Raw genomic sequence first — 23254 nt, forward strand, 5'->3', positions numbered from 1 at the left:
ACTGTTTTCATTACCCATCTACAGTTTGCATCGCTTTTTCCAGAAATGACGAAGGAAAGCACCAAAAGAGATAAAGGTTGTTCCTTTGATTTATTACTGTATTAAACAATAAAAATGTAAAAAATTACAATTCTCATGCCAAAAATAGATAATTTCATAACTGATGCAGATGCTCTTAGACTAGACTTGCTCGCTTTGTATGAGAAACAGTCAAAAAGTCATATAGATATGCTGTTTACTATCAAATATTAAAAAGAAAAGCATTAAATCCTCATATTTGAGAAGCTGGAACAAGCAAACATTGCATGACAACATGACAAACTAGGCATGTCAGTCGATTAATTGACTAATTGTTTCAGTTCCACACTGAAAGATCATTGATATGATTCAGGACAACAACTAAAGTAAAGCACATGCTGTACTTCTCCTCTTTTACTATCTGTGCTGTTTGCAGGTTCAAACAGTGAGATCAGTGCTGAGTATTATTAACACTTTATAACCTTTAACATGATCTTATTTGTATGTAAAATATGCAGCACACAGTAAAAGGCCTTTGTGACCCTCCAAGTTCTACTGTTGGCTAAAAACTGGACCTAAACTTCAGTATTGTGTTCATGCAGGTGATGAATAGAGCCCAAAATTTTGTCTACATTTTTCCTAACCCTTCTGCTACAATAGATCCACAATAACACTCTTCTTCATTGATATTTTACAAAATATAAGCAAAATTTTCAATAAAACCTGTGATGCAGGTTACCTTTTCTTAAATCTGGGCTATTCTACATTTTATTACATTGAAAAGAAAATTAAATTCTTAATACTGGGTCCTGCTCTCTACTAGCAGATGCTCAGTAATAAATGATTTGGAGCAAAAAACTGTAATTGATTTGATTTTCCAAAAAGAAATGTTGGAAAAACAGTCACTTTCAACACAGGCTCTGGCTTAGGGGCCCCTCTGGTCCTGTGCAATAACTGTTCCATGCCTCTTTACTCTCTGCACGTTGCCATGAAGATCTTCATCTCCCCAACCTCAGCAAGTAAACTTGTGTTAAAGGTCTTTTTAAAGTTGTCAGTGAAAGTCAGATCAGACTCAAATCTGACGCGGTTGGCCCAGATCAGAGTCGTTCCCGGCTGACAGAAATGCTTCATGGTGGCCAGAAGCTCATCCAGGAAGTCGTGACGGTAGACCACATCTGCTGCCAGAACATAGTCGTACCTGTAAACAGATGTAGGATGGGTCTGTTCCAGGTCGTCGCGCCAGGACAGAGCTTCCACCTTGGGTGTGTGCCTGCACCGCCCCCTGGTGTTCCTCACCACATTGGACCTGAGGTTACCCAGCAGCTGAGGCAGGTCTGTAGCTGTGACGGACGCTCCTGAGGATGCAGAGATAAGACCTGACATCACCATAACTATAGTAACAGTAAAAGACCAAACTGGTGCTGAACAGATTGTTGTGTGATGATGAAGCTGTGAGCACAGAGAGTTCTTTTTGGACTGAAGCTGAAGATTGAAGGTCATCCAAAGTTTTGCAATGCAAGAAACGACTCAGTTCATATGATCCTTTTCACATGGCCATAATAATTTATTATGGTCTGGATATAATTTTCAGATGACACAAGTGAAATGTTTTTTGGTAACCTTTTTTGAAGTCTTAGATTTTTTAATATACCAACAAGAAAGTCTCTGCTTGTAAATGCATTAACACACAATGGTGACATCATTTGGACAAAAAAAGCACTAAAAGATTAAACTAAAACTAAAAGATTGCTACATGAAAATTCATGTTTGCTAGATTGATTTGATTTTTTAAGATAAATATAACAGTTGCCTCAGAAATTAAGCCAAAAATGTATAAAATGATTTTTAAAAATGAGTGCAAATAAAGAAAAAAATTCTAAAATAGTTTTAAAATAGTTAATAAAATAGTTATTAATAGCTAATGGGATAAATACAAAATCACGTGCAAAATTATTGGCTAAAGATACTTCAAATAGTATTTTCAGCCAATTAAGAGTACTTTGATTTTTTTGTTATGCACATTCATCAGTTGTAGTGATACATAAAGAGGTGTAAGGTAGCAAGATCAAGCAATAGTTCAAATGCAGTAAATGCCAAAATTATATTATGCCTAATATGTTTACAGTGTTACTTTATAAAACCACTAGTTTCCGTTCTGGGTTGATGTTATTTGGAGTTTAGATTTGTGTATCATGCCATTCTAACTTTTCCAAACTCCTCCTGTGTTTGTTGTCAGTATGTAGAATTCGTTATATAGTGAATTGGACTGGTGACTGCTCACCCAGTAGACTGGCCACAATGGTAACCAGTCCTGTTCCTGCTCCAAGCTCCAGCACCTTCTTCCCCTGCAGGTTCACCCTCTGCCTGTTTTTGCGGAGGAAGGAGCACAGAGCCGATGCCTGCAGGATGAAGAGATAGAAACTATGGTTTGTTAGGACAAATTTGTAGTATTTTGTCATTTATAACATTGATGCTGGTAGAAAAACAACTTTAATGACTTATATCAAACAATCTCTATAACCGGTGTTCATTTAATCTCAGTGATACTCACTGCTGGCCGCATCACGGCTCCAGAAGAGTCTATGGACTCATAAATGACTATTTCCTGCCCTGCGTAATGGTAGATATTTTTAACAAAGCTGCTATGTACAGCTGTTTGTTTGATGTCTTCTGTGGAGAGAGGATGGATCAAATATTAATGCACAGTGAACTCACATTGCCACAACATACATTTGAAACATCAGTGGCTTGATATGGTGCAACAAAAAGAAGCATCAGTACTTTGACTGACATGGTTCACATGTGAACCAAATAAGCTCAAGGCAGTGGAAAAAGTTAGTCCCTGTTTCTCTTCCATTTAAGTATCGACACTCTACACTGGCTCTGTCACTGAGGACATTGACAACAGTACTGGCATAACCAAAAATTGGCTGTACCACCTTTTGGCTTTAGCACATGACTCATATCTCACATTTAATTCTTGCCACCAATCTTGCCAGATGCAGATGCAAAGCTGTTCCTTCACTTATAAGTGATGCTGCCAAGCCACAAGACAGCAGTGTGACCTTTTCTACTTGAATTAGCACAATTCATGAAATCATGTAGCACCACCCTGCAGTACCTGAAGTATATTGTGCTGACTATTGTACTACTGTCATTCTGTTATGCTGCTATGAGCAGAAGACACGTTTCCAGATTCTATTATTTTATTTCTCCTTCATAATATACTTTAACATCAATGTAGAGAAGCTGCAAAGCAAGAATTTTCCTCGAAAAAGTTGAGATGGACCGAATCAAAAATCTCTATCTGTATTTATGGCAGCATTTCCTACCATAAACCATGCAAAGACACTGAATACTGAAGTTTTGCTTAACTTGGTCTTTTCGTGTCCCCACTTTTTGTGGTAACTTATCCAGCCATGCAAGTTTCAGGATATTTGCCTTTGAGATTTCTGCCTCACCATAACACAATGGAGGTGAATGGAATTTCATTTGTGATGCTCACAGCACTGAAAAATTCAACAGCAACATCTCTTTCCAGACTGTGAACAGCTCATCATCATCAAAACTACTTTGTACTGAAGAAAAAGTCTATATAACACAGAGGTATCTTCATGACTTTTTGGGTTATTTGAGTGAACTGACCCTTTAAACAGAAGGGAACAGGACTTTAATTTCAATCTGTGTGAGATACTTTTAGGTTGATTGGTGTATTTTCACCAATGAGGATTAAGACTCACCTGTAAAGTCTTCATCACTGCTTGTGGTGCAACAACTTGAATCAATGTTCTCTGGTTGATCCCTCTCATATACTTCACATTGTTCTCTGTCGCCAATAGTTAGTTTTTCATCTTCTTTTTTTTCAGAGCAACATTCTCCATCCTCTAGAGAACCCTCTGCTCCCTCCTTCTCTTTCAGCAGATCCTTGATTTCCAGCCCTGCATCACCTTCTTGCTTTTCTTCTCTAGAAGTCGCCATGAAGATCTTCATTTCCCCATCTTCAGCCAGCAAGCTCGTGTGAAAGGCCTCTTTAAAGTCCTCTGTGAACTTCAGATCAGTCTCATATCTGACCTTGTTGGCCCAGATCAGAGTCGTTCCTGGTTTGCAGAAATGCTTCATGGTGACCAGAAGCTCATCCAGGAAGTCGTGATGGTAGACAACATCAGCCGCCAGCACGTAGTCGTACCGGTAGACAGATGTAGGGTAGGTGCGCTCCAGGTCAGGGCCCCAGGACAGAGCTGCCACCTGGGGTGTGTGTCTGCAGTAGCCCCTGGTGTTCCTGGACAGGTTGACTCTCAGTTTGCTCAGAACCTCTGGAATGTCTGTGGCTGTCACCCAGGCACCTGAGGATGGAAAAAAAAACATTACATCTGAAATATGCTTTCAAATTCATGTCTGAGAATGGTTTAATCCTCCTTCCTCACTCACCGAGTAGAGCTGCCACAACAGACAGGAGGCCAGTTCCTGCCCCAATCTCCAGGACCGCTTTGTCCACAAGACTCAGCTGTTCACGATGAGTGTCCAGGTAGTGACAGAGAGCCAGAGCCTGGGGGCCATCAATATGATCTTTACAATCAATACTGATACCTAACAATGTGACCTTTAGTCACTGGTACCTTGATGTTGAAAAACAAGTGTTGTAAAGTATTAGTTACTCGTTCTTTAGAGCCAAAGAGCTAAAATAGACAAGAGACGATAAAAGGCGGATGTTGATTTGTCCGTTGGTGCACCACTTTCATCTAGACTGAAATATCTCAACAACCACTGGATGGATTACCATAAAATTTTGCACAGACATACACGGTCCCCAGAGGATGTATCCTACTGAGTTTTGTGATCCCCTGACTTTTCATCTGGCGCCATCAGCAGGTCAAAATCTGAATTTGTCAGAAAAGTTCCCGTTTGACCAAATACCTGCAAACCTGTACTTTGTTTTTACTGCTGATTGGCAAAATTCTAAAACACTAAACTGCAATGCTGAACATGGTAAACACTATACCTGCTAAACATTAGCATGTTAGCATTGTCATTGTATGTATGCTAGCATGCTGATGCTAGCACAGCCTTACAGAGCTGTTAGCATGGCTGTAGACTCTTAGTCTTGTTTACATTATCTCTTTGCTTTTGTCATAGACAATGCAAACCTTTAAAGGCAAAATCCTCCTTAAAATTAAGTTAACATTGTGCTATTCCAACCAGTCTACATGCAGACTCCTTTAAGATGAAAGTCAGAGCATGAAGACATAAATGGATGATGTCAGCAGGTGACCAGCAGTTAGTGACCACAAAAACAATCACCTTTTCCTGTCAAAGGCTGGATTATTGGGCTAATTGGGCTAATTTAGTTAGTTGCTAATACTGTATGCGCGACTACATCACGATTTAAACTGACAAACTGAAGTGATAAACTGAAATGATAGGGGGCTTAATGTGACACCTGCATTATAACCTAACGTTTACCAAGTTAAAGTCAAGTTGAAAGCATTTATTATTTCAGTTTATCTGGTGCAAATACCAAAATAAAGTAGCGCTTAATCAAGTTACCACAAACTACAAATGAGGAAATTACAAATGACTAACTAATACATACATAGTGACCTGAGGGTGGGCCCCCAGAGGTTTATTCCTGACCTGTTGCTTTCATAGAATCCTCAGATGACTTCATAAGCACAGAGAAGCTCTCTGCTGCTCAGTTTAAGGAAAAACTCTGAAATTAATGTATGGTGGATTTTTCCTTCAATAGATCTTGTCTTCAGGCTGTATGATACAGAACAAAATAGCTTTTTGTTTATAAAGTCTCAGTTTTAGCTGACAGAGGAAATAATCAGATGTCTTGGGATCAAAATATTGCTGATGCTGCTTTGCATCAGTAATTATGGCAATCCTACAACACAGAGATTGTAACGGTGCGCACAGGTACTGTATGTAATATGGCAAATAAATTGGGATAAGGTTGCAAATCTCAAAAACAGCGCTACTCACCGCTGGCCATATCATGCCTGCATAGGAGTCAAGACCCTCCTCAATGACGATTTTATGCCCGACATAATAGTACACCTCCTTATCTGTCCTGAGGAAGAAACACGGAGTCCAGGCTAGTTTTTGCTGCTTCTGGACAGATGATTCCTCACTGCATGAATCATCTAAACAATACAAAAGTGAGACAATCAGATCTCTGTGGACTGAATCAACATGTAACCCATCATGGTTGAATTTACCTTTATCCTCCTTGTTGACCTCGTCCTCCTCGTCCTCGTCCTCATCCTCGTCCTCCTCGTCCTCCTCTTCCTCTTCCTTCTCCTCCACCTCTTCCTCCTCCTCCACCTCTTCCTCCTCCTCTTCCTCCTCCTCCTCCTCCTCCTCCTCCTCCTCCTCCTCCTCTTCCTCCTCTTCCTCTCTGCTTCTCATATAATTGGTTTCCTCCATCAAGTATGTGGACAAAGTAGCCATATAAAATCCTGTTTCAACATGTTTGTAAAAACAGTGGAAGTGGATTAAAAATATAACAGTTTTTTCAGTCAAACCTCTCATTTACTTTTTGGTTGTACCTAATTTATAAAACTGTCAGTTCACATTTTGATCATTTACCATGACTTCAGCCTTTCTCTATGAACCTAATCTGATTAGTAGTTATATAATTATTTGTTTTTCTTTTAACCCTAACTGCAGTTTTATAGTCTGGCCAGCTAAATTGGGAAAACAAAATTGGAAGAATACACTTCTCCAATGTGGTCATCACTGCATGCAGCTCCTCTAATCACATATTTGTGCATAAGCAGACATGTAAAACCTTGAACTAATATTTTGAAAGATTATTTTTAGTCAGAAATAAAGGTGCCACAAACATACTATCCAAATTCAAAGATTTCGTCTGCAACCACTTGCCTGCAAATATGGTGCAAACCTCATGCTAAGGCGCCCCACCTGTGACATTTAACCTACCTGTTGCAGCTTTATTTTCCCAGAGAAAGAGCTCATGCGCAGACTGCATTTGCTGAAATCTGACTGCGTAGTTATAGAGACTCAGCATCTTACTGAACACACCCATCATCATCACAAGGGCATGAGGGTATTTTTAGAGCTGAGGCCAGGAGAAGTGAACACAGGCAAAATTCAAGAGCAGAGCGGATACAAACACACACACACACACACACTCAGACACGCACAGCAAAGATGAGTTGATGAAGAAAGAGAGAATGACGGGAATGTCTTGATACCAACAGCCAGGGATCTTTGCTTTCAGTGTCATTTCTCTGCTGATGCTTTCTGGAAGCCTCCATGGTCTGTAACCCTGCATGTACAATGGATATGACAGGAAGGAATATTAAAAACTGAAAAGAGTGGCTTTTATACAAGCTCTACTTAGTGTTTTCCAGCTGAAATGGTGAATCTTGGCTCAAATCAGTTAAGATATTAAATTTTGCAACATTAGTTTTACATAGTATTCTACAAATAGTCACAGAGACAGATATGTGATGTGTGTTTGGCTTGAAAGCATCTTGGCAGATAGCTCTTAATGTGTGTGTGAGTATGGTCATTGAAACATTAAAAACCTAAAAGGCTATCTTCTCATTTGACTGTCACTCCTCCTGCAGTACTTGAAATGAAACAACAACAGAGATAATTGGCGATGAGGGTAGGCCTCATCATGCCAAAAGTCTATTTAAAAATGACGCCCGTCATTTGGAATGTGTCCATGTTTGTGCTTACTTGCTCACTTTCCCTGCCTCAATTGCTTCACCAGAGATGGGAGGTAACAGGATCAGGCAGGCATGCAACAACATGTATCAACCCTCAAGAAAAGAAGAGGGCTCCTGTCACATAAACCCTAATCAGACCTCCCCTTGGATATATTTTAACAGCCTTTTCCCATGAAGTATCACCTCCCAGTTTCAGTTGTCGGCAATTTAAATCCGCTTGCATCCCAAAACTTTGAAATCCAACCATGACCTCAGGGTACTTTGACAAGTTAAGTGGTTTGGTCATTGCCCTGCTCCACTCTGATATATTTATTGTTGATGTGCCGCAGCCTTATTTGGATGAAAGTGAGAGTCTTAGCTCTGTGCCTCCGTGAGAGGTTGTTTGTTATTCAGAGGCCATTGAAAGATTGATAAAGTCAACAGATGTCTCTACAAAGCCACAGACACATTTCAGCTGTTGAGTATTTGTTTGTCATGACAATGAAGCATGGTGCTAGATAACCTCTGTGTCCTCCCATCTTTCTACCGCCAAACAACACGTATCCAGGACATTGGCAAAAAGTCAAAATGGAAAATGAGCCTGAAGTTCTCAGGGGCATTGGTATCACAAATTAGATATCAGATATAATAGGTCACATTACTAGCAGGTGACTCATACTTACTCTTTCCAAGATAATCAAGCTAACTGGTGAGCTTCCAAAACGTGCAATATTTGTTTGTGACGCACGTTCTTGTTACTGAAGCCACATGCACTAATATGGTAAGATGTGATATTTAATTTTAACCTCCTCAAGGATGAAAACACATTTTCCTTCACATGCTGGTGAAATATTACACGCTGGTGAAATTTTTCTCGAAGCCAAAAAGCAAAAGCAAAATCATTTGATGTTACCTAAATCTTGCAGGTTTGTGTTTATTTATTTATGTGTTTATTGGGACCATGTACAGTGTTAAACATAAATGTTATCATTTGATGTACTGTACAAGAGTTAGCTAAAACTAATCTTCATCTGCAGTCCCTTGGGCAGATCACAATTAAAACATATAACAGCACAATAACAAAAAGTACAAAGCAAAAAACACACAGGACACATAATACAAAATACAAAGCTACACACAATAGCACATCAGATACACCCACAATGTCAACTAGAAATTAATAATGTAAGCTTGTCAAATTAAAAGCAAGATTATTTGCATTCATGAGGAGACCATGAGTTGAAATTTAGAGTCAGTGGTTACAGGGCTGAGTAGTTTATAGCAGATTTTATAAATTTTTATGGTCAGCATTTTAGGGCACCTCAAGATCCAGCTCTTCTTTGTCAGACTTGGCAGGTTAGCAATTTCACATTTTAGTAATTCATGGTTCTCAGAGGATTCATCCTGTACCAAATTTATTGGCAATTCTTCAAAAAGGGTTCAGATATTGAACTGGAAATCAGCAACTCCAGATTTGTTGAAACCTTCCCAGGACTCAAACTGTGAAGTCACAGAGCAACAGCTATCCTAAATAAGAAACAAGGGGTCACCAGAATCCTGTTGGAAAGATCCACAGCCATGTTTGCTCAGATTGGCGTTCATCTGGCCTACACCTAAACAACATCGTCAGCCAAGAGCTGAAGTGTGAGAACATGCTGCTGATGGATGAGTTAAGAGAAAATCCCTGAACGTGACCCTCCAGGGGTGCAATTGGAGCACTGATGTCATCTTTCGTTACAGTTAGAGTGAATGCCTTACGATGTATCCAGACACTTTATTAAAGATCAACATAAATACAGCAGATACATACTGACTGTGTGTAAAAACATAGAAATCACAACTTGATTTTGTGGTATACTGAGCAAGAGACCACTGAGATATCAAACTATGAACATCATAGTCCCAAAATAAATCACATGAAAACTTCAATTGCAATTGAGTAAATAGCACCTTTCAGTTCACCAACACAATTCACAAATTTGACTGAATCAGTGAGTTCAGCAATCGCAGACACACTCACAAAAACACACGCAGAACAAAAAAATGTCCCGAGCGCTAACAGTTCAGGCAGCAGCCTCTCCTTGGTCCTTGGTGCTCTTGTCCTTCCTCCAGGCTCGATACAGTTTGATACTCAGACTGGGGAGGTTGTACAGTTCCTCCAGGTGGAAGCGCTCCCGGAAGCGATCCACAAAGCTGTTCTCTGGGTCCAGGCGGAAACGCATGGCCCACAGGATCTGTGTGTTTTCCTGGCACAGATGGTCAAAGGTGTCCATCAGCTCCTCAAGGTAAGGGTGGGCGTACACAACGTCAGCTGCCAGGATGTAGTCGAAACAATGTGTGGCACGAGGAAAACGCTGCTCCACCTCCTGGCCCCAGATGAGGTCTGTAACCTGGAAACAGAGATGATTTTGATATTTTCTACTCTTTACTTTCAAAGGTTTGTGTTCATCACAATCTCTTATCCTGTTTTATATCATCAGTCTCAGGTGTTAAGTACAATTATTATTAATTATTATTATTTTTAAACAGGAAGTCACACTTAATTGGTGAATATCTCATGCACCAGAATTACTTGTGACAGTACCAATGAAACAGGTATATCTTCTACAGTTGATTTCTTCTTGTAAGTTTACAAAATTACATCTTTAAAAGTGATAACTGAAGTTTTAAATTGCAAATTTTCTGCGGTAGTTTTTGTTGTAAAAGTTCATTTAAAGATGCAATGTGTAGGATTTAGCGGCATCTAGTGGTGATGTTGCAGATTGCAACCACCTCTCCTTCAAAGTTTGTAGGAGAACCTACAGTGGCCACGAAACTTGCGGAAAACGCAAAAGGCCCTCTCTATAGAGCCAGTGTTTGGTTTGTCCATTCTGGGCTACTGTAGAAACTTGGCAGAGCAACATGGTGGGCTCCAGGGAAGAAGACCTGCTCCCTATGTAGATATAAAGGCCTCATTCTAAGGTAATGAAAGCACAATGATTCTTGGTTACAGGTGATTATACACTAATTAAAACATACTTGCGAATCTTATATTCTATTTCTGCCAAGTCCATTCCACTAGATGACTCTAAATTCTCCACACTGCACCTTTAAGTTGCACTAGAAATATAGAAAATTCTACATTTGGTCCGTAACCCAAATATACACCATCAAGCAACAGAAAATGACCCCAAGTAGCAGCATACATTGCCGATGTCTGTTTTGTCAGCAGCGCCCTTTTTGCATTTTTTCTTCAAGCGAACGCCAGTCTTGTGTAATATAACTATAAAAACCTACCAGGGGAGTGTACTTGCATCTGCCCTTGGTGTTGCACATAACGTTGTACTGGAGGTTCCCCAACACATCTGGTAGGTCAGTGGAGGTCACCTTAGCGCCTGGAGAAAGACAGTGCAGCTGAGACTTAAAAGGAATTACATACAAAAAGCAACACCGAGAAAAAAAAGAGAGATTAATCCAAAGAGACTAGAAATCAATACAAATTCGAATTACCACAGCTAAACACTGGATTGTTTTGTTTCCAAACCTAATAGACTGGACACAATGGTGACGAGCCCAGTTCCTGCACCGAGTTCAATCACATTTTTTTCTGTCAGGTTGTATTTGTCACGGTTGGTCTCCAAGAAGTGACACAACACCATAGCCTGTTGGGGACATAAGATCACAATTCACTGGCAGGGTTCAGCCCATCATTAGTGTTGATGAATTACTTATGAGCTGAAGTGACATAGTTAACATAATTAATAAAAAAAGGCTAGTGAAAGAATAAAGCTAAATATTGGAGTGTTGTAAATGTGTATTAACGTACTGAGGGCCAGAGTACGGCTCCGTAGAGGTCTGTGGACTCTTTGATGCGGATCTTCAGGTCAGAAAACATGTATCCTTCCCAGGCCTCCGGGCCAAGGAGAGAGGGGTGGAAACGACGAGCCATTATGGCTTTGGCAAGCTCTGCATCTGCAGCAGCGCCTGTTTAGTCATTCACAGAAGAGAAAAATCATATAACCTTTATATAAAATAAACTTTATTTATATAGGGTTTTAATAAAACCAGAGTTAGGAAAATGCAGAACTTTAAGTACTTAGAATAACACAAGATTAAAGACAGATACAACTTTTTCACAGCAGGCGTTTTGACTTGTCATAGTAGGTGTATTTAGTCACATCAGTTCAGGGTCCTGACTTTGTTCGTGCTGGCTCACTGTCATTGTTTATTACTGCTAATGGTACAGAGCTGTAATCAAGGTATTAGTTCCAGCTGTTCTTTTCCTGCTGTGAAAAGTCAAATTTCTGCTGTGAAAAAGGGAACATATTCAAACTTTATGGTGCTTATGAGGCAAAATAACAAAAAAAAATACCATGCAAAACAGTTAAATGAACTTCAGCACAAAAATACTAGTTTTCTTAATTTTTTTTTCATTTTTGAGGCCATAGTTTGTACTGTTGTTAAGCAAATTTCCTGTTCAGTCTATTTTTACATTTATTTCATTTTGTGCACCAGTGAAATACTCCAACCTTGAATCAAATGGAATAACTGTCTCGTCTTCGATATCACATTACATGTATCGTTTGATTCCCAGCTCTATAAATGAATCATATTGATTGCTTATAATGCCACTCTTATCCTGTTGTAATTGTTTGTGTAATATCATGCCAGTGTGTCGGGCTCCAGCTATGTGTCAGTGCCAATGGTAACTTGACACACAACTCATAACAGTGGTTTACAGAGGTCAGGGGAGCCCAAAGAGCGACATTTAATTTATAACCTTCAATTTATAACCTTTATGTGTGTGCGAATACACCTGGCCGCAGTTTGAATAAATAAAGCTGTTATATCTGTCATCAACAAGCCGAGATGCAGTTGTTTGCAGGGAATAAATATTTCAATACGACCACGTCTACAAGCTCTCTACAATATCTAATGTGTTTAAGACATTAGAGGTTATTTGTGTCTCCACAATGAACATAAAAAACATAAAAATTGTGAACTTGTTTCCAAAGAATAAAAAGCACTGCCAACCTGCAACCACTAATGACATCTGCAGTTTTATTTCTTGTTGTGTACTCCAAAATTCTTACCTTCCTCTCTGGTCAAGGAGTCCTCCATGGCCTTGGACTGCTGAGTCTCCATATCTGAAGGAGTCCGGGGTCCAAGTAGCCCTTCTTGGTCGGTGGATCCAGTAACGTCCTTTGGATTTGGGTCAACCTGGATCTGGGTCTCTATGTCACCTTCTATGGTTTTAAGTTACACATGTCCATTCAAGCAAATTACAATGATTCCCAACTTCTTGTCCAAACACCCCCCATCTGGCCTTCACCTCCACCCTACATGTCTAGCTTTCTGTGGGCAGCATGCTTAGACCCCCCTCTAATGCACTAAAATAACTGACAGCAACAGCTGCCCTGTGAGACTGCTGAGCTGGAGCTGAGGAGTAAAGAAGATGTTTTAAATAAAGACACAGAGAAAGACAAAAATAGCTGATTTAACCAACAAGTTCAAAAAGAACTGAGTGTAAGTGATTTACAAGTAAAAAAAACCAAACATTAATAGTATATGTGTGTGTTTCTGAGAGTATGTTCCATGCAGATTGAAGAGCGTATACAGTGGCACAGGCTGACTGAAATGCAGCCTAAAAGAAATTTAAAGGATGTGTAGCGCTGAAGACTTGCACCTGTCTTAGTCTCACTGTCAACACATCATCAGTACTAGTTACTTAAAGATCCCCTCCAGACCAAACATATATTAAAATATACAGAAATACTTTGCTTGGGACAATAATGATATGTTTTTCAACAAAAAAAGTATAATTACCACTTCAAAAACCTTCCCTCATTAAAAAGTCCAGAATATATGAATATACAAATATATTTCATTTGAGATGTTTAACTCATGGACACAAGATGTCTCCTATTTCACTGTAAAGTCAATTCTCAATGTATGTGCACTGGAGGCTTCAAATTTCCACATTACACTTGTGTAAGTTGAATATGGACCGCGGTCAGCTTCCAAACTATTTGTGATGTCACAAATCATGCTCATAAGCCCACCACTTAAAAATCTGATTTTCAGTGAACACAGAGAAACTTTCCACTTTCAGCAGATAAATGTGAAAACAGTCTTCTAGTGTCAAACTCTGCACATGTCATTCTGCAGTACCACTTGAACATTCAACCATAGGAAGAAGAAAAACATTGAGTGGAGGGGGACTTTAAACTTAAGTTTAGCTAGTACAGAACAAAAGCTTTACCCTGATTAAGAAAAAAAAGTTCTTCAAAAAGTGTATTTCAAAATTTTATTGCAAAAATATTGTCATTCTTTCACACACATACTTGTAAGCATGTAAAAATATTTTCAATCACATCAATAAAAAGCTCAGTTCATCAGTGCTGATGAGTTCATGATTCCTTTACACATTAATATTTATCAAATAAATATCAAAGATATTACAGACGGTATTTGGGAGTGTGGACCAGTTCTGCCTTTAAAAGGATAGGTTCACAAATTTTCAAATGTGTATTAAAACATTAGTCAGATTTTCCTCGCTCTAATCATTCCTCCTGTTCATACTGGCTGTTAAAAGATCCCCTTCAAATGTGCTTTCAATGTAAGTGATGGGCTCCAATATCCACAGTCATTTTGTGCAAAAATGAATTAAAAAGTTTATCTGAAGCTTATATGAGGCTTCAGCTGTCTGAGTTAGTCATATCAAGAGGATATTTGCCACATTTATAGTCTTTTAAGAATCAAATTCGCTCTTTGTGTTTCCTCAGACAGAGACTTTGGCACTAAAAAGATGGTAACACTGAAAGATATCTACTTGATTTGACTAATTTGGACGTCTGAAGCTTCATATTAGCTTCAGATAAACTGTGAAATATATTTTTGCACAGAAGGAGGCTTGTGGATTTTGTTCCCTGTCACTTACATTGTAAGTGCATTATGAAGGGATCTTGTAATGGTCAGTATGAACAGGAGGAATGATTATGGCAAGTAAAACCTATTTCAATATTGATTTGGGCACCTGACTATTGTTTTAGGACAGACTTGGAAAAATTATGAACCAGTCCTTCTGCTCGGACAATTTATGTTTATGTTAAGCTTGAAGTTCATTTTTTCCCCCCTCATAGCTTCTTTCCCTTTGCCCTTCCTCTCCCTCTTGTGCTTTTAGCACCACGTCCTCGTCGGCTGCTCTCGAACACAGATCGGGCTGTAACCAAAGCAACTTCACCAGTACCATCACTGTCCTCACCAGAGCTGCTGCTGCTGCTCTGCCTCACCCTCTGTGGTACAGCCTTAGTAGATTGAGGGACAGCGGCCTTTACTGAGAGGGCCTCGTGAATGGAGCTGCTCACACCCTTTAAAGGTGTAAGAGGAGATTCAGATTCAGTAATTACCTCTGACCCCAGAAACCCTCCTCCTGCCATTGACCTCTCCTCTTCTCTCTCGCCTCCATTTTCTCCTTTCTTCTGACTCGGGCCTGCTAACTTCCCTTTCTTAGATTTGGATGGGGAAGCCATTTCCTCCTCAATGTCCTCCTCCTCCTCCTCTTCCCCTTCTCTCTCCTTTCTCTTCATGCAGGTGACTGCACGGCGGAGTCGCTGGCTTCGGATCGCCTGCTTTTCCTGTTGCTCCATGCGGAAGAATGAGTCGATCCGCAGCTGAGTCTAAACCAAAACAGTGACAGAGTGTAAGAATGATGTAGAAGAATAAGAGACGGGATACTATGTGCACTAACTAGTACAACAGTAGTTGCCAAACTTTTTTGTCTGACGTAGCCCCACTGCTCTATCAGATGAGTTCAAGTACCCCTTCATTGGCACCACCAGTCATGTTCCAAATATGTTTTTTGAATAGATTAACTGGATGTTATTTAAAACTATTAATTTTATAAAAAGTAAATATTTATATTTTTATTTATTTATATTTATATCATATGTTTCATACAGTTGAGTTGTCAATGTTTAGGTTGCTTTGCTTAAGTTTTTATCTGTACTACCACTTGGTGTGGCAGTTTTCAACCTTCTAATTATTTCAACTGTTAATTCATTACCTTTAGCTAACTACCAGTATTTCAACTACTTTTAGCTGACAATTTCAACTAAGTTTCTATGCTTTTAGCTATCAATTTGATCTTTTTATTTAGCATTATCATTTTTAGCTAACACTAGGTAACAATTTCAACTGCTTATCTACTACTTTTAGCTAACCGCTAACTTCAACCATATAAAACCTAAATACTTTTAGCTAACTATTTCAAAACTATTTATCCAATACTTTTCAATGTCATTATCCATCACTTGTCATTATTAACAGTCATTTTAACTATTATTTACTATTTTTAGCTAGTGTTAACTATCTCAAAACTGCTCATCCCTTACTTTTAACTAACGTAAAGTTCTATCTCAACGACTTATTCACTGCTTTGAGCTGACTATTGCAACTTCTAGTTTTCATACACTCTCAACTGCAACAGTGTTAACATGTTACTGACTCAGGTTGATGGGCAGATTACTGCTTATTATAAATATAGTAAAACTCAGCATTACACCATTTTGTAATCCTATTTTCCTTTTTATTTCCCTTCATATTACAAATATGTGGACCTGTGTCCAAACTTTTGACTGATACTGTACATATTTTTAAATGAAATCAATTCTGTTTATCAGTTGAATTTTCCACATTCCCCCCTGGAAACTGTAAAAGTGCCCCTGGTTGGGAATCCTACTGTACGAAGGAGACTCTCTCTCTCAGTTACCTGCTGGGTGTTGAGCTGCTTGATCATAGGCTGAAGAGTCTCCTCAGTCTTCCGACTGCTCCAGCCAAAACGACTCTGACAGAACGTGAGAGCCTGGTTTAGGAAAATTAAAAGTCACACATTCATAAACATGAGCACACACATACAGACACAAACAGAAAGGATATTCTTTGAGCATGTCGATTTGTGGACGTCCCCAGCTGAAGGAGCCGCCCGACTGGTCGACAGCAGGTTGTAGGTAAGCCTGAGCCACCGCAGGGTTGGGGAACCCAGGCTGAAGTTTTAGATCCCTCAGTTTCTTCTTAACTTTCGTGTCCCGAGGGTCAGCTACCAAGCGCTTTTTCTCCTGAGCCTCCAACCACCATTTACTAAAGGGAAGGAACAGTTAAATATTATTTTTTCCACTTTTAAACATTTTTTTAAACATTTTGCCAGTCACAGTAGAGAGAGACTGGAAAGATAATGGCGAAAAAACCGGTGAAAATTTTCCAGACTTTGAAAATCATGTTGAAAATGCACTAACTTTGGACCTGTCAAACAATTTACCAACACAATAAAACACACACATACTTGAATTGAGTTAATGGCTCCAGTCCTAACCCAGGGAACTCGTTCAGTATCTCCATGCCAGTCACATATCCGACCCCTGGCACCCCCTCCGTGTAGTCACTTCCAAGCAGATAAGCCAGGTTTATCAACTTGTTCCTGTCCAAACCTGAACCAGAACAAAAACACTTGTCCCTGATATGTGCAACATAAATGTATCAGATTATTGCTGTGATGTGTCATCCTAGCACAATGTCGACACCTTCTATTTATTCCCATTTATGAATGTCATATAATAGACCATCTACAGCAGCAAGAATGCAACTAAATAAATACCGTATGCAAGTATGCTGCTGCAAATGACAGCCTGTGTAACTCATTTCATGTACAGGCACACATACAGTAAGCCAGGGTGTCTGCAAGTTTGATACAGAACATTTTTAAGGTCCCATGACATCATCATTGTGATTTTGGTCAATGGTTTGAAAATGAATATTGAGGCAATACTTGGTTTAACAGATCTGATTGAAAGATGTCTGCTTCTCCCCAAAAACAAGGACCTGAGGAATTGCTATAAATTCCTTCGAATGCAAGATATTTAGAAAGACCAATTTAATAAAAAGGAAAAAGGGAATTAATAATAAAAAATGTTATATACTTCATAAGGATGAAACATTAAACACTTGGAAATCTTTTCTGGACCAACATATGTATAAGCACACAAATACACACACACACACACACTCTGAGTTGATGGCAGCCACTGACCTAGTTGGTTCTGCAGGTCGCTCAACTGGAAATGTGTGACGTATTTGTTCTGGCTGAAGAAGTTCTTGTAGACTTGTCGCCCTCCGAACAGCCACACATCCGAGTCGTCCGTGATGGTCCCGTTAGTCTGGTCCGCTCGGTCGAGTGCTGCGCACTGCGCCTCGGCCTCCGTCGGAGCCACCAGGAACGGCACGCCGAATAGCCGCAGCAGCTCCTGGAATCAAAGAGCCACAATATGCTTTAACCTCACTGTGTTTTGATGTCTTTATGCAACTGACGCTATTTGCAAGAATTTTAAATAAGTCATATTTCATCGACAGACAATGAGGGATTGTGTGCGTGTGTCTGTAGCTGTCTCAGAAATACCTTCGCTCTTAGCAGCTCGTTATCAAAACAGCGCTGGAAAGTAAATACTGTCAGGCACTTTGGAGGTTTTATGAAGAAGAAAATGTTGACAGCTTGTGGCATTTAAGAGTGTGAGTGTGAGTTGGCAGACGCACACACACCCAGTGAAAGTCAGTGAAATAATACTGACTGCGTGTCATAGCACTGGGAACTGGCAGAGGCACCACGAAGAGATTTATACCCGAGAGTTTTTCACACACCTGCTGTTGCTTGTCAGATCTCAGTCTAAGTATATGCGCAAGTTTTTACATGTTCATTTTCATTTTATCCTTTTTTTTTTTTTTTTTTTTTTTTTGACAGAGGCTCACATGTCAACTATTTTCATAGGGATAGGTGTGAGGGGGGAGTGCCTGTGTGGTTCATTTGTGTTGACGTGATATTAAAATGTTCACCTGGCTCTCCAGGTACATCTGTCCGGTGACTGTGTTCGCCATCCTCTCCTGCTGTTGTTTTTGCTCCCTCAGGTTGCTCTGCTCCACCTGCAGAGAGCTCTCCAGAGCCTCCAGCTCAGCCTGCAGCACAACACACACAACCACTCCATCAGCTGTGCATCACACAAACACACACACACACATTACACTGCTGAACAGCTCCACCTAAAGCTCTTTTGGGAAATATTGACATTACTGAAGTTCAGAAATGCACCAATTTCCTCTTGTGAGCTCTTAACAATACTGATAAGAATACTCACAACATCAACGTTTTCAAACTCATTAATTGCTGGAGTTGGGCTGGTTTCTGCCTCTGCTTCCTCCTTCAGCTCATTCTCTTCAACCTGCCCTTTGCTGTCCTCTTCTTGTTTGGTAACCTCTTCTTCCTCTGAATTCAAAGCAGCAGCTACACCGCTGGGAGACTCAGTCAAACTTTCTTCTGTTTTTTCTTCTTGTTTGGTCCCATCGTCACCGACCTCATCTGCATCCTCCTCTTGAAGTTCTTCTTCTGATACCTCGATGAAGCTCTCTGGGAAAACGTCAAATCTTTTGTTAACATCTTCTTGTTTAACAAATAATGAATAAGTCTGATCTTAAACAGGATATTACCTTCTGACTCGCTCTCCTCACTGCTTTCCGACTTCACGTCGTCTCCATTTTTCTCCTGTAGAACAATGGACTCGTTTCTCTTTTGCTCTGGTATTAAAGGATGAGTTTCAGTCTTTCTGAGGGGCTCCTCTTGTTTTTCTGTCAACTTTTCTTTGCTCGTCTCCTCTTGCGACTTCATCTGTACCTCTATCAGTCTCTCTGCCTCTTTTTGTCCATCAGATCCTCCGTGAGGTTGATGCGGCACCGCAAGGCGAAGCGCTTTATTTCTCTCTCCGATAACTTCTTCCATCTCATCTTCAGAACTACTAACAAACAAATTATCTTTGACATGTAAACTTTGGACGGTTGGGTCCACCTTAAAATAGGATTTTTCATTGGATAAAGAATTCGACTTTGGCAAAACATCTGGTCCTGTCTCTTCCTCTGAGCTGCTGATGACCACTTGTGGCACAGGATGATGAATATGCACCTGTGGCTTGGTGGGTGAGTTACTGATTAGAGTCCTACGTTCTGCTGCATCCTCCTCCTCCTCAGCCAGAGCTTGTTGGATGGCCAGCAGAGTACGCGGAGACACACTGCCATCCTTCTCATCCTGCTCCACCTTCTCCTCGTCCGAGCTGCCGTTCATCGCAGCCTGTATAGCCGTGAGTGTGCGAGGCGAGGGGGGTGATGTGTCTCCCTGAGTGGAAACGGAGGGTTTAGATACAGAGGGTTTAGAGTCTTCTGGAGAGGAACCCCGCACGTCTGCGTCTTCCTCACAGACAGGACGCCACAGGGGCTCAGGTTTGTCCGCTCCTCGCCTCTTACAGCCTGACAGGGAGCTCCCAGACCAGGGAGCTGCTGCGGGTTGACTCTCCGGGACATTCTCACTTTTTCTGGAGCCTGAATGGCAAAGGATGAGTGGTAGTTTTAGATTTTTACAGTCTCTTTTACCACATGAAGAACCGTTAAAAAAGGACCATACTAGTGGTTTGAATGTTTTAACTCATCACCTACAAATCATGCAACCTTCACTTTACAACAAGTACAAACAAACAGCCATTTGTTTCCATATATTTTAATATTGCATTCCAATCTACTTGCAGACTTAAAAGATGACTGAGACTGGTAATCTATCACAGTGAACAACTGTCTGTTTTTTGTTTTATATCAGTAATACTACCATTGCCTGGCATTACAGTTGGTCCTTTCACTGAGTAAACACAGGGCTGCAACTAATGATTGTTTTCATTGTCAATTATTCTGCCAATTAATCATTTACTCTATTAATTTTAAGAAAATACTTTAAATGCCCGTCACAACTTCCATGGATTGGAAATCTTACGTGTTAGAGTCCAAAACTTAAAGATACTCAGTTTATATTGTTAACAAAAGAAAGAAAAGCAACAAATCCTCACATTTGAGAAGCTTGAACCAGATAATGTTTGGCATTTTTTCTTGGAAAATTACTATTATACTATTATAATATTGAAAAATATTAACCAATTTTCAAAACAGTTGCTGTCTCACCTTTAATAAGGATATAGTGGGAATGGTCTTCTGAAACCAGTCGGTGTGACTCTATGTCGTGACTCTGCTGGTCGCCATCCTGTTGGTAGAGCTGCGGGGCGCTGCCGGCGCTCCGCTGGCTCATCTCTTTCTCCACATTCTCCAGACGTTGGTTCAGCTGGTTCCTCTGCAGCAGACCGGCCAGCTGGTACTGGGAAAAGTCTCCTGAACACTAAGTACAAGTGAAAAGGAGTCAATGTTGAGAGGAGGACGTGTCTATATCTCTGCGTGTCTATGTGAATGATAGTGAGAGGTACCTCTGGAGGTTTGTGGTACATAGTCCGGCGTCTTTTGGAAAACTCTTTCATGTCTTTGAGTATCTCATGTTTCATTTCTGGAGGAAGGCTGGCAAACTCCTCTGAGTTGATGTCCACAGAGTTGGGGTCGTCATACATTTCCCCCTGAGACATAGTGAGAAATCTGACTTCAAGTATCAAGTCATCAAAAATAATTGATGATATTTTCGACACAACTCGAAATTCTTTCAGAAGATTCTGACACACAAGAAAGTTTTGAGAAAGAATCCTTTTATAAAGTTGACATTAAGTCCAAACTGAGGCCTTCACTGTTAATTTAACTCAACAAGAGCAGTTTAATAAGTTCAGATTCAGTATTACTTTGCTGTAAAACACTTTAAGACAAGGGTCCAACATAATCTAAGCTATATGGAAGTATTACAATGTCCAAAATACCAGATTAAGTCTTGTTTCTTACCACAACATCAATATACCCAGCAGTACATCAATAGTATTATTTGTACACAAATTAAAGTCTTTCTAATTATTTGATACCATAGTGAATGTGCTAATTTTACCTGATACATGTGGTAACTGTCAAACATCTCCTCCGCCTCTTTCTCTTCCTCCTCTTCTGAACTGCAGGGACGAGGGAATACAATAAAAAATTGTAGGATTACGAGTGAAATGCTGTTTTCAGCTGACTTATTCAAACCTCAGGGTGTAGGCTGTAGATATTCTGACTGAATGTACTCGCAACTTCATCCACCATGACTAATGAATAATAATAACCGTTCCCGAGCCTCTGACCTGCTTTTGTCCTTCTCCTCTGCAGGTGGCAGGGCGGGTAGGACATACATATCGTCCACCTCATCTCTCCTCACACTGGAGAGGCTGGGTAGAGGATCCTTACTGTGACAGAGAAGAAAAACGAAGAGCGTTACTTTAGACACAACCAGTGAGAATACAATATCTAGTATGAGAGTTCAGTTTTATTATTAAGCATTTACACAGTATGAAAGTAGAAATGTAGAAGAAACAAAGGCAGGAAAATCTCGGGCAGGATTTGTTTCTACAGCCAGTGTGTGGATTTAATTTGCTTCCAGAGGCTGAGTTGTCTGCGGAGGCTGATGTTACCCTCCATCTATCCTTTACCTGCGGTCTCCAAGTGCAGCTTTGATAGCCTGTCTCTTCAGAAATGTCTTGAGGAGTTTCTCATTGGTTTGTTTGGACTCTCGGCTCAGCTCCTCCTTCCTCTGCCTCCTCAGAGCCTGCGAGGAAAAGCCACGGTAACAGACAGAAAAGCTGTGAATCACATCCAATTGGTAGAATTCTGTTTACTATATTCAGAAAAGAGTTTATATGGCTCCTCAGCAACCATTGGACCTACCAGAGTCTGCTTCTTCAGCAGTGGTGCGTCCCCATCATACACAAAGACTGGCCTGATGCGGAAAAACAGCAGCTTACAGATGCGGTGGAAGAGAGTGAGGAGGTGGGCGTTGTGGACACTGTTGCCTTCACGGTCCCTCACCCCCTTCACTGCCTGGTTCAGCCATAAACTGATATCTGGAGGGGATCTGGTTAAGGTTAATGCTGAACAGGAGACAGTCAGTTACACCCATACATCTGACAGAGAGATGTAGGAAAAGAGCTGGATGGATAGAAAAATATGTTAGTTAGATGGACACACAATAGTTTGGATACCAACAGCAAGGATCTGTCCCTCCAGTGTCTCAGGGTTGATGGGTTTCCCTGTGCTCTCCAGCAGCCTCCACAGTCCCTGCACTCCCATGATTACTGTAAAAAAAAGTTTAAACCCCGCGAAAAAATGTACGCTAAATTGCAAACTCTGGAGTTAACTTGGGTTAACCGTCCTTGAAGAACGTGTGCATCATCGCGAATCAATTTCGTAACATCTCGACTGGTGAAAAATAAAAAACTGCACTACGGTAGCGTAGTAACATTGGTGGCGTAACTGTCCTTTGTCCGTTGAGCACACATCGACTTAGTTTAAAGGTTCCGCGTTATATGCGTCGGGTCATTTTCAACTGTTACACCACCAAATATTTTCTGGTCCTCAGTCAGTTGCAGTTTTTTGTTGCTGGTGTGATAATATAGGTAAATAACCAAGCAGCCGATCGGAGATAAGTTTTATGTGGAGAGACCGGACATGTGTCTTTACACTGGGTATTGAATTCCCTGAGGTTGGTCTGTCAGGCTTTCTAGTGTAGCGCTGCTGATTTTCACCATGTTTGAACTAATGTT

At 40.3% G+C, this 23254-nt stretch overlaps 3 protein-coding genes across 6 annotated transcripts; all 3 read right to left on the reverse strand.

Annotated features, from left to right (window-relative positions):
* Nucleotides 1-71: 71 nt before the first annotated feature.
* LOC137181052 (uncharacterized) lies at nucleotides 72-7087 on the reverse strand. 4 transcript variants are annotated; one of them, XM_067586429.1, is made up of 9 exons: nucleotides 6961-7086; nucleotides 6343-6476; nucleotides 6237-6291; nucleotides 6001-6161; nucleotides 4447-4564; nucleotides 3759-4361; nucleotides 2570-2688; nucleotides 2300-2417; nucleotides 72-1373 (listed from the first exon to the last, which is right to left on the reverse strand). In XM_067586429.1, the coding sequence occupies exons 1-9, from the start codon at nucleotides 7070-7072 to the stop codon at nucleotides 988-990; spliced, it is 1806 nt and encodes a 601-aa protein (XP_067442530.1). In that variant the 5' UTR covers nucleotides 7073-7086; the 3' UTR covers nucleotides 72-987. The 4 variants fall into 4 exon arrangements, with proteins under 4 accessions (XP_067442530.1, XP_067442524.1, XP_067442516.1 ...); XM_067586423.1 differs by having other exon boundaries at nucleotides 6325-6476; XM_067586415.1 differs by having other exon boundaries at nucleotides 2570-2685; nucleotides 6237-6476; nucleotides 6961-7087.
* A 1509-nt stretch (nucleotides 7088-8596) lies between these two features.
* Nucleotides 8597-13049, reverse strand: mettl21e (methyltransferase like 21e). The gene is made up of 5 exons (XM_067586361.1): nucleotides 12770-13049; nucleotides 11503-11660; nucleotides 11221-11338; nucleotides 10974-11071; nucleotides 8597-10087 (listed from the first exon to the last, which is right to left on the reverse strand). Exons 1-5 carry the CDS (start codon nucleotides 12819-12821, stop codon nucleotides 9761-9763), a joined length of 753 nt encoding a protein of 250 aa, XP_067442462.1. The 5' UTR covers nucleotides 12822-13049; the 3' UTR covers nucleotides 8597-9760.
* A 920-nt stretch (nucleotides 13050-13969) lies between these two features.
* Nucleotides 13970-23127, reverse strand: ercc5 (excision repair cross-complementation group 5). The gene is made up of 15 exons (XM_067586397.1): nucleotides 22694-23127; nucleotides 22380-22555; nucleotides 22145-22260; nucleotides 21800-21901; nucleotides 21568-21628; nucleotides 21011-21154; nucleotides 20715-20925; nucleotides 19206-20087; nucleotides 18857-19125; nucleotides 18558-18677; nucleotides 17761-17974; nucleotides 17017-17161; nucleotides 16614-16814; nucleotides 16447-16531; nucleotides 13970-15355 (listed from the first exon to the last, which is right to left on the reverse strand). Exons 1-15 carry the CDS (start codon nucleotides 22779-22781, stop codon nucleotides 14813-14815), a joined length of 3357 nt encoding a protein of 1118 aa, XP_067442498.1. The 5' UTR covers nucleotides 22782-23127; the 3' UTR covers nucleotides 13970-14812.
* Nucleotides 23128-23254: the final 127 nt, after the last annotated feature.

The sequence above is a fragment of the Thunnus thynnus genome, chromosome 1, assembly GCF_963924715.1.
Source record: "Thunnus thynnus chromosome 1, fThuThy2.1, whole genome shotgun sequence".
Lineage (NCBI taxonomy): Eukaryota > Metazoa > Chordata > Actinopteri > Scombriformes > Scombridae > Thunnus > Thunnus thynnus.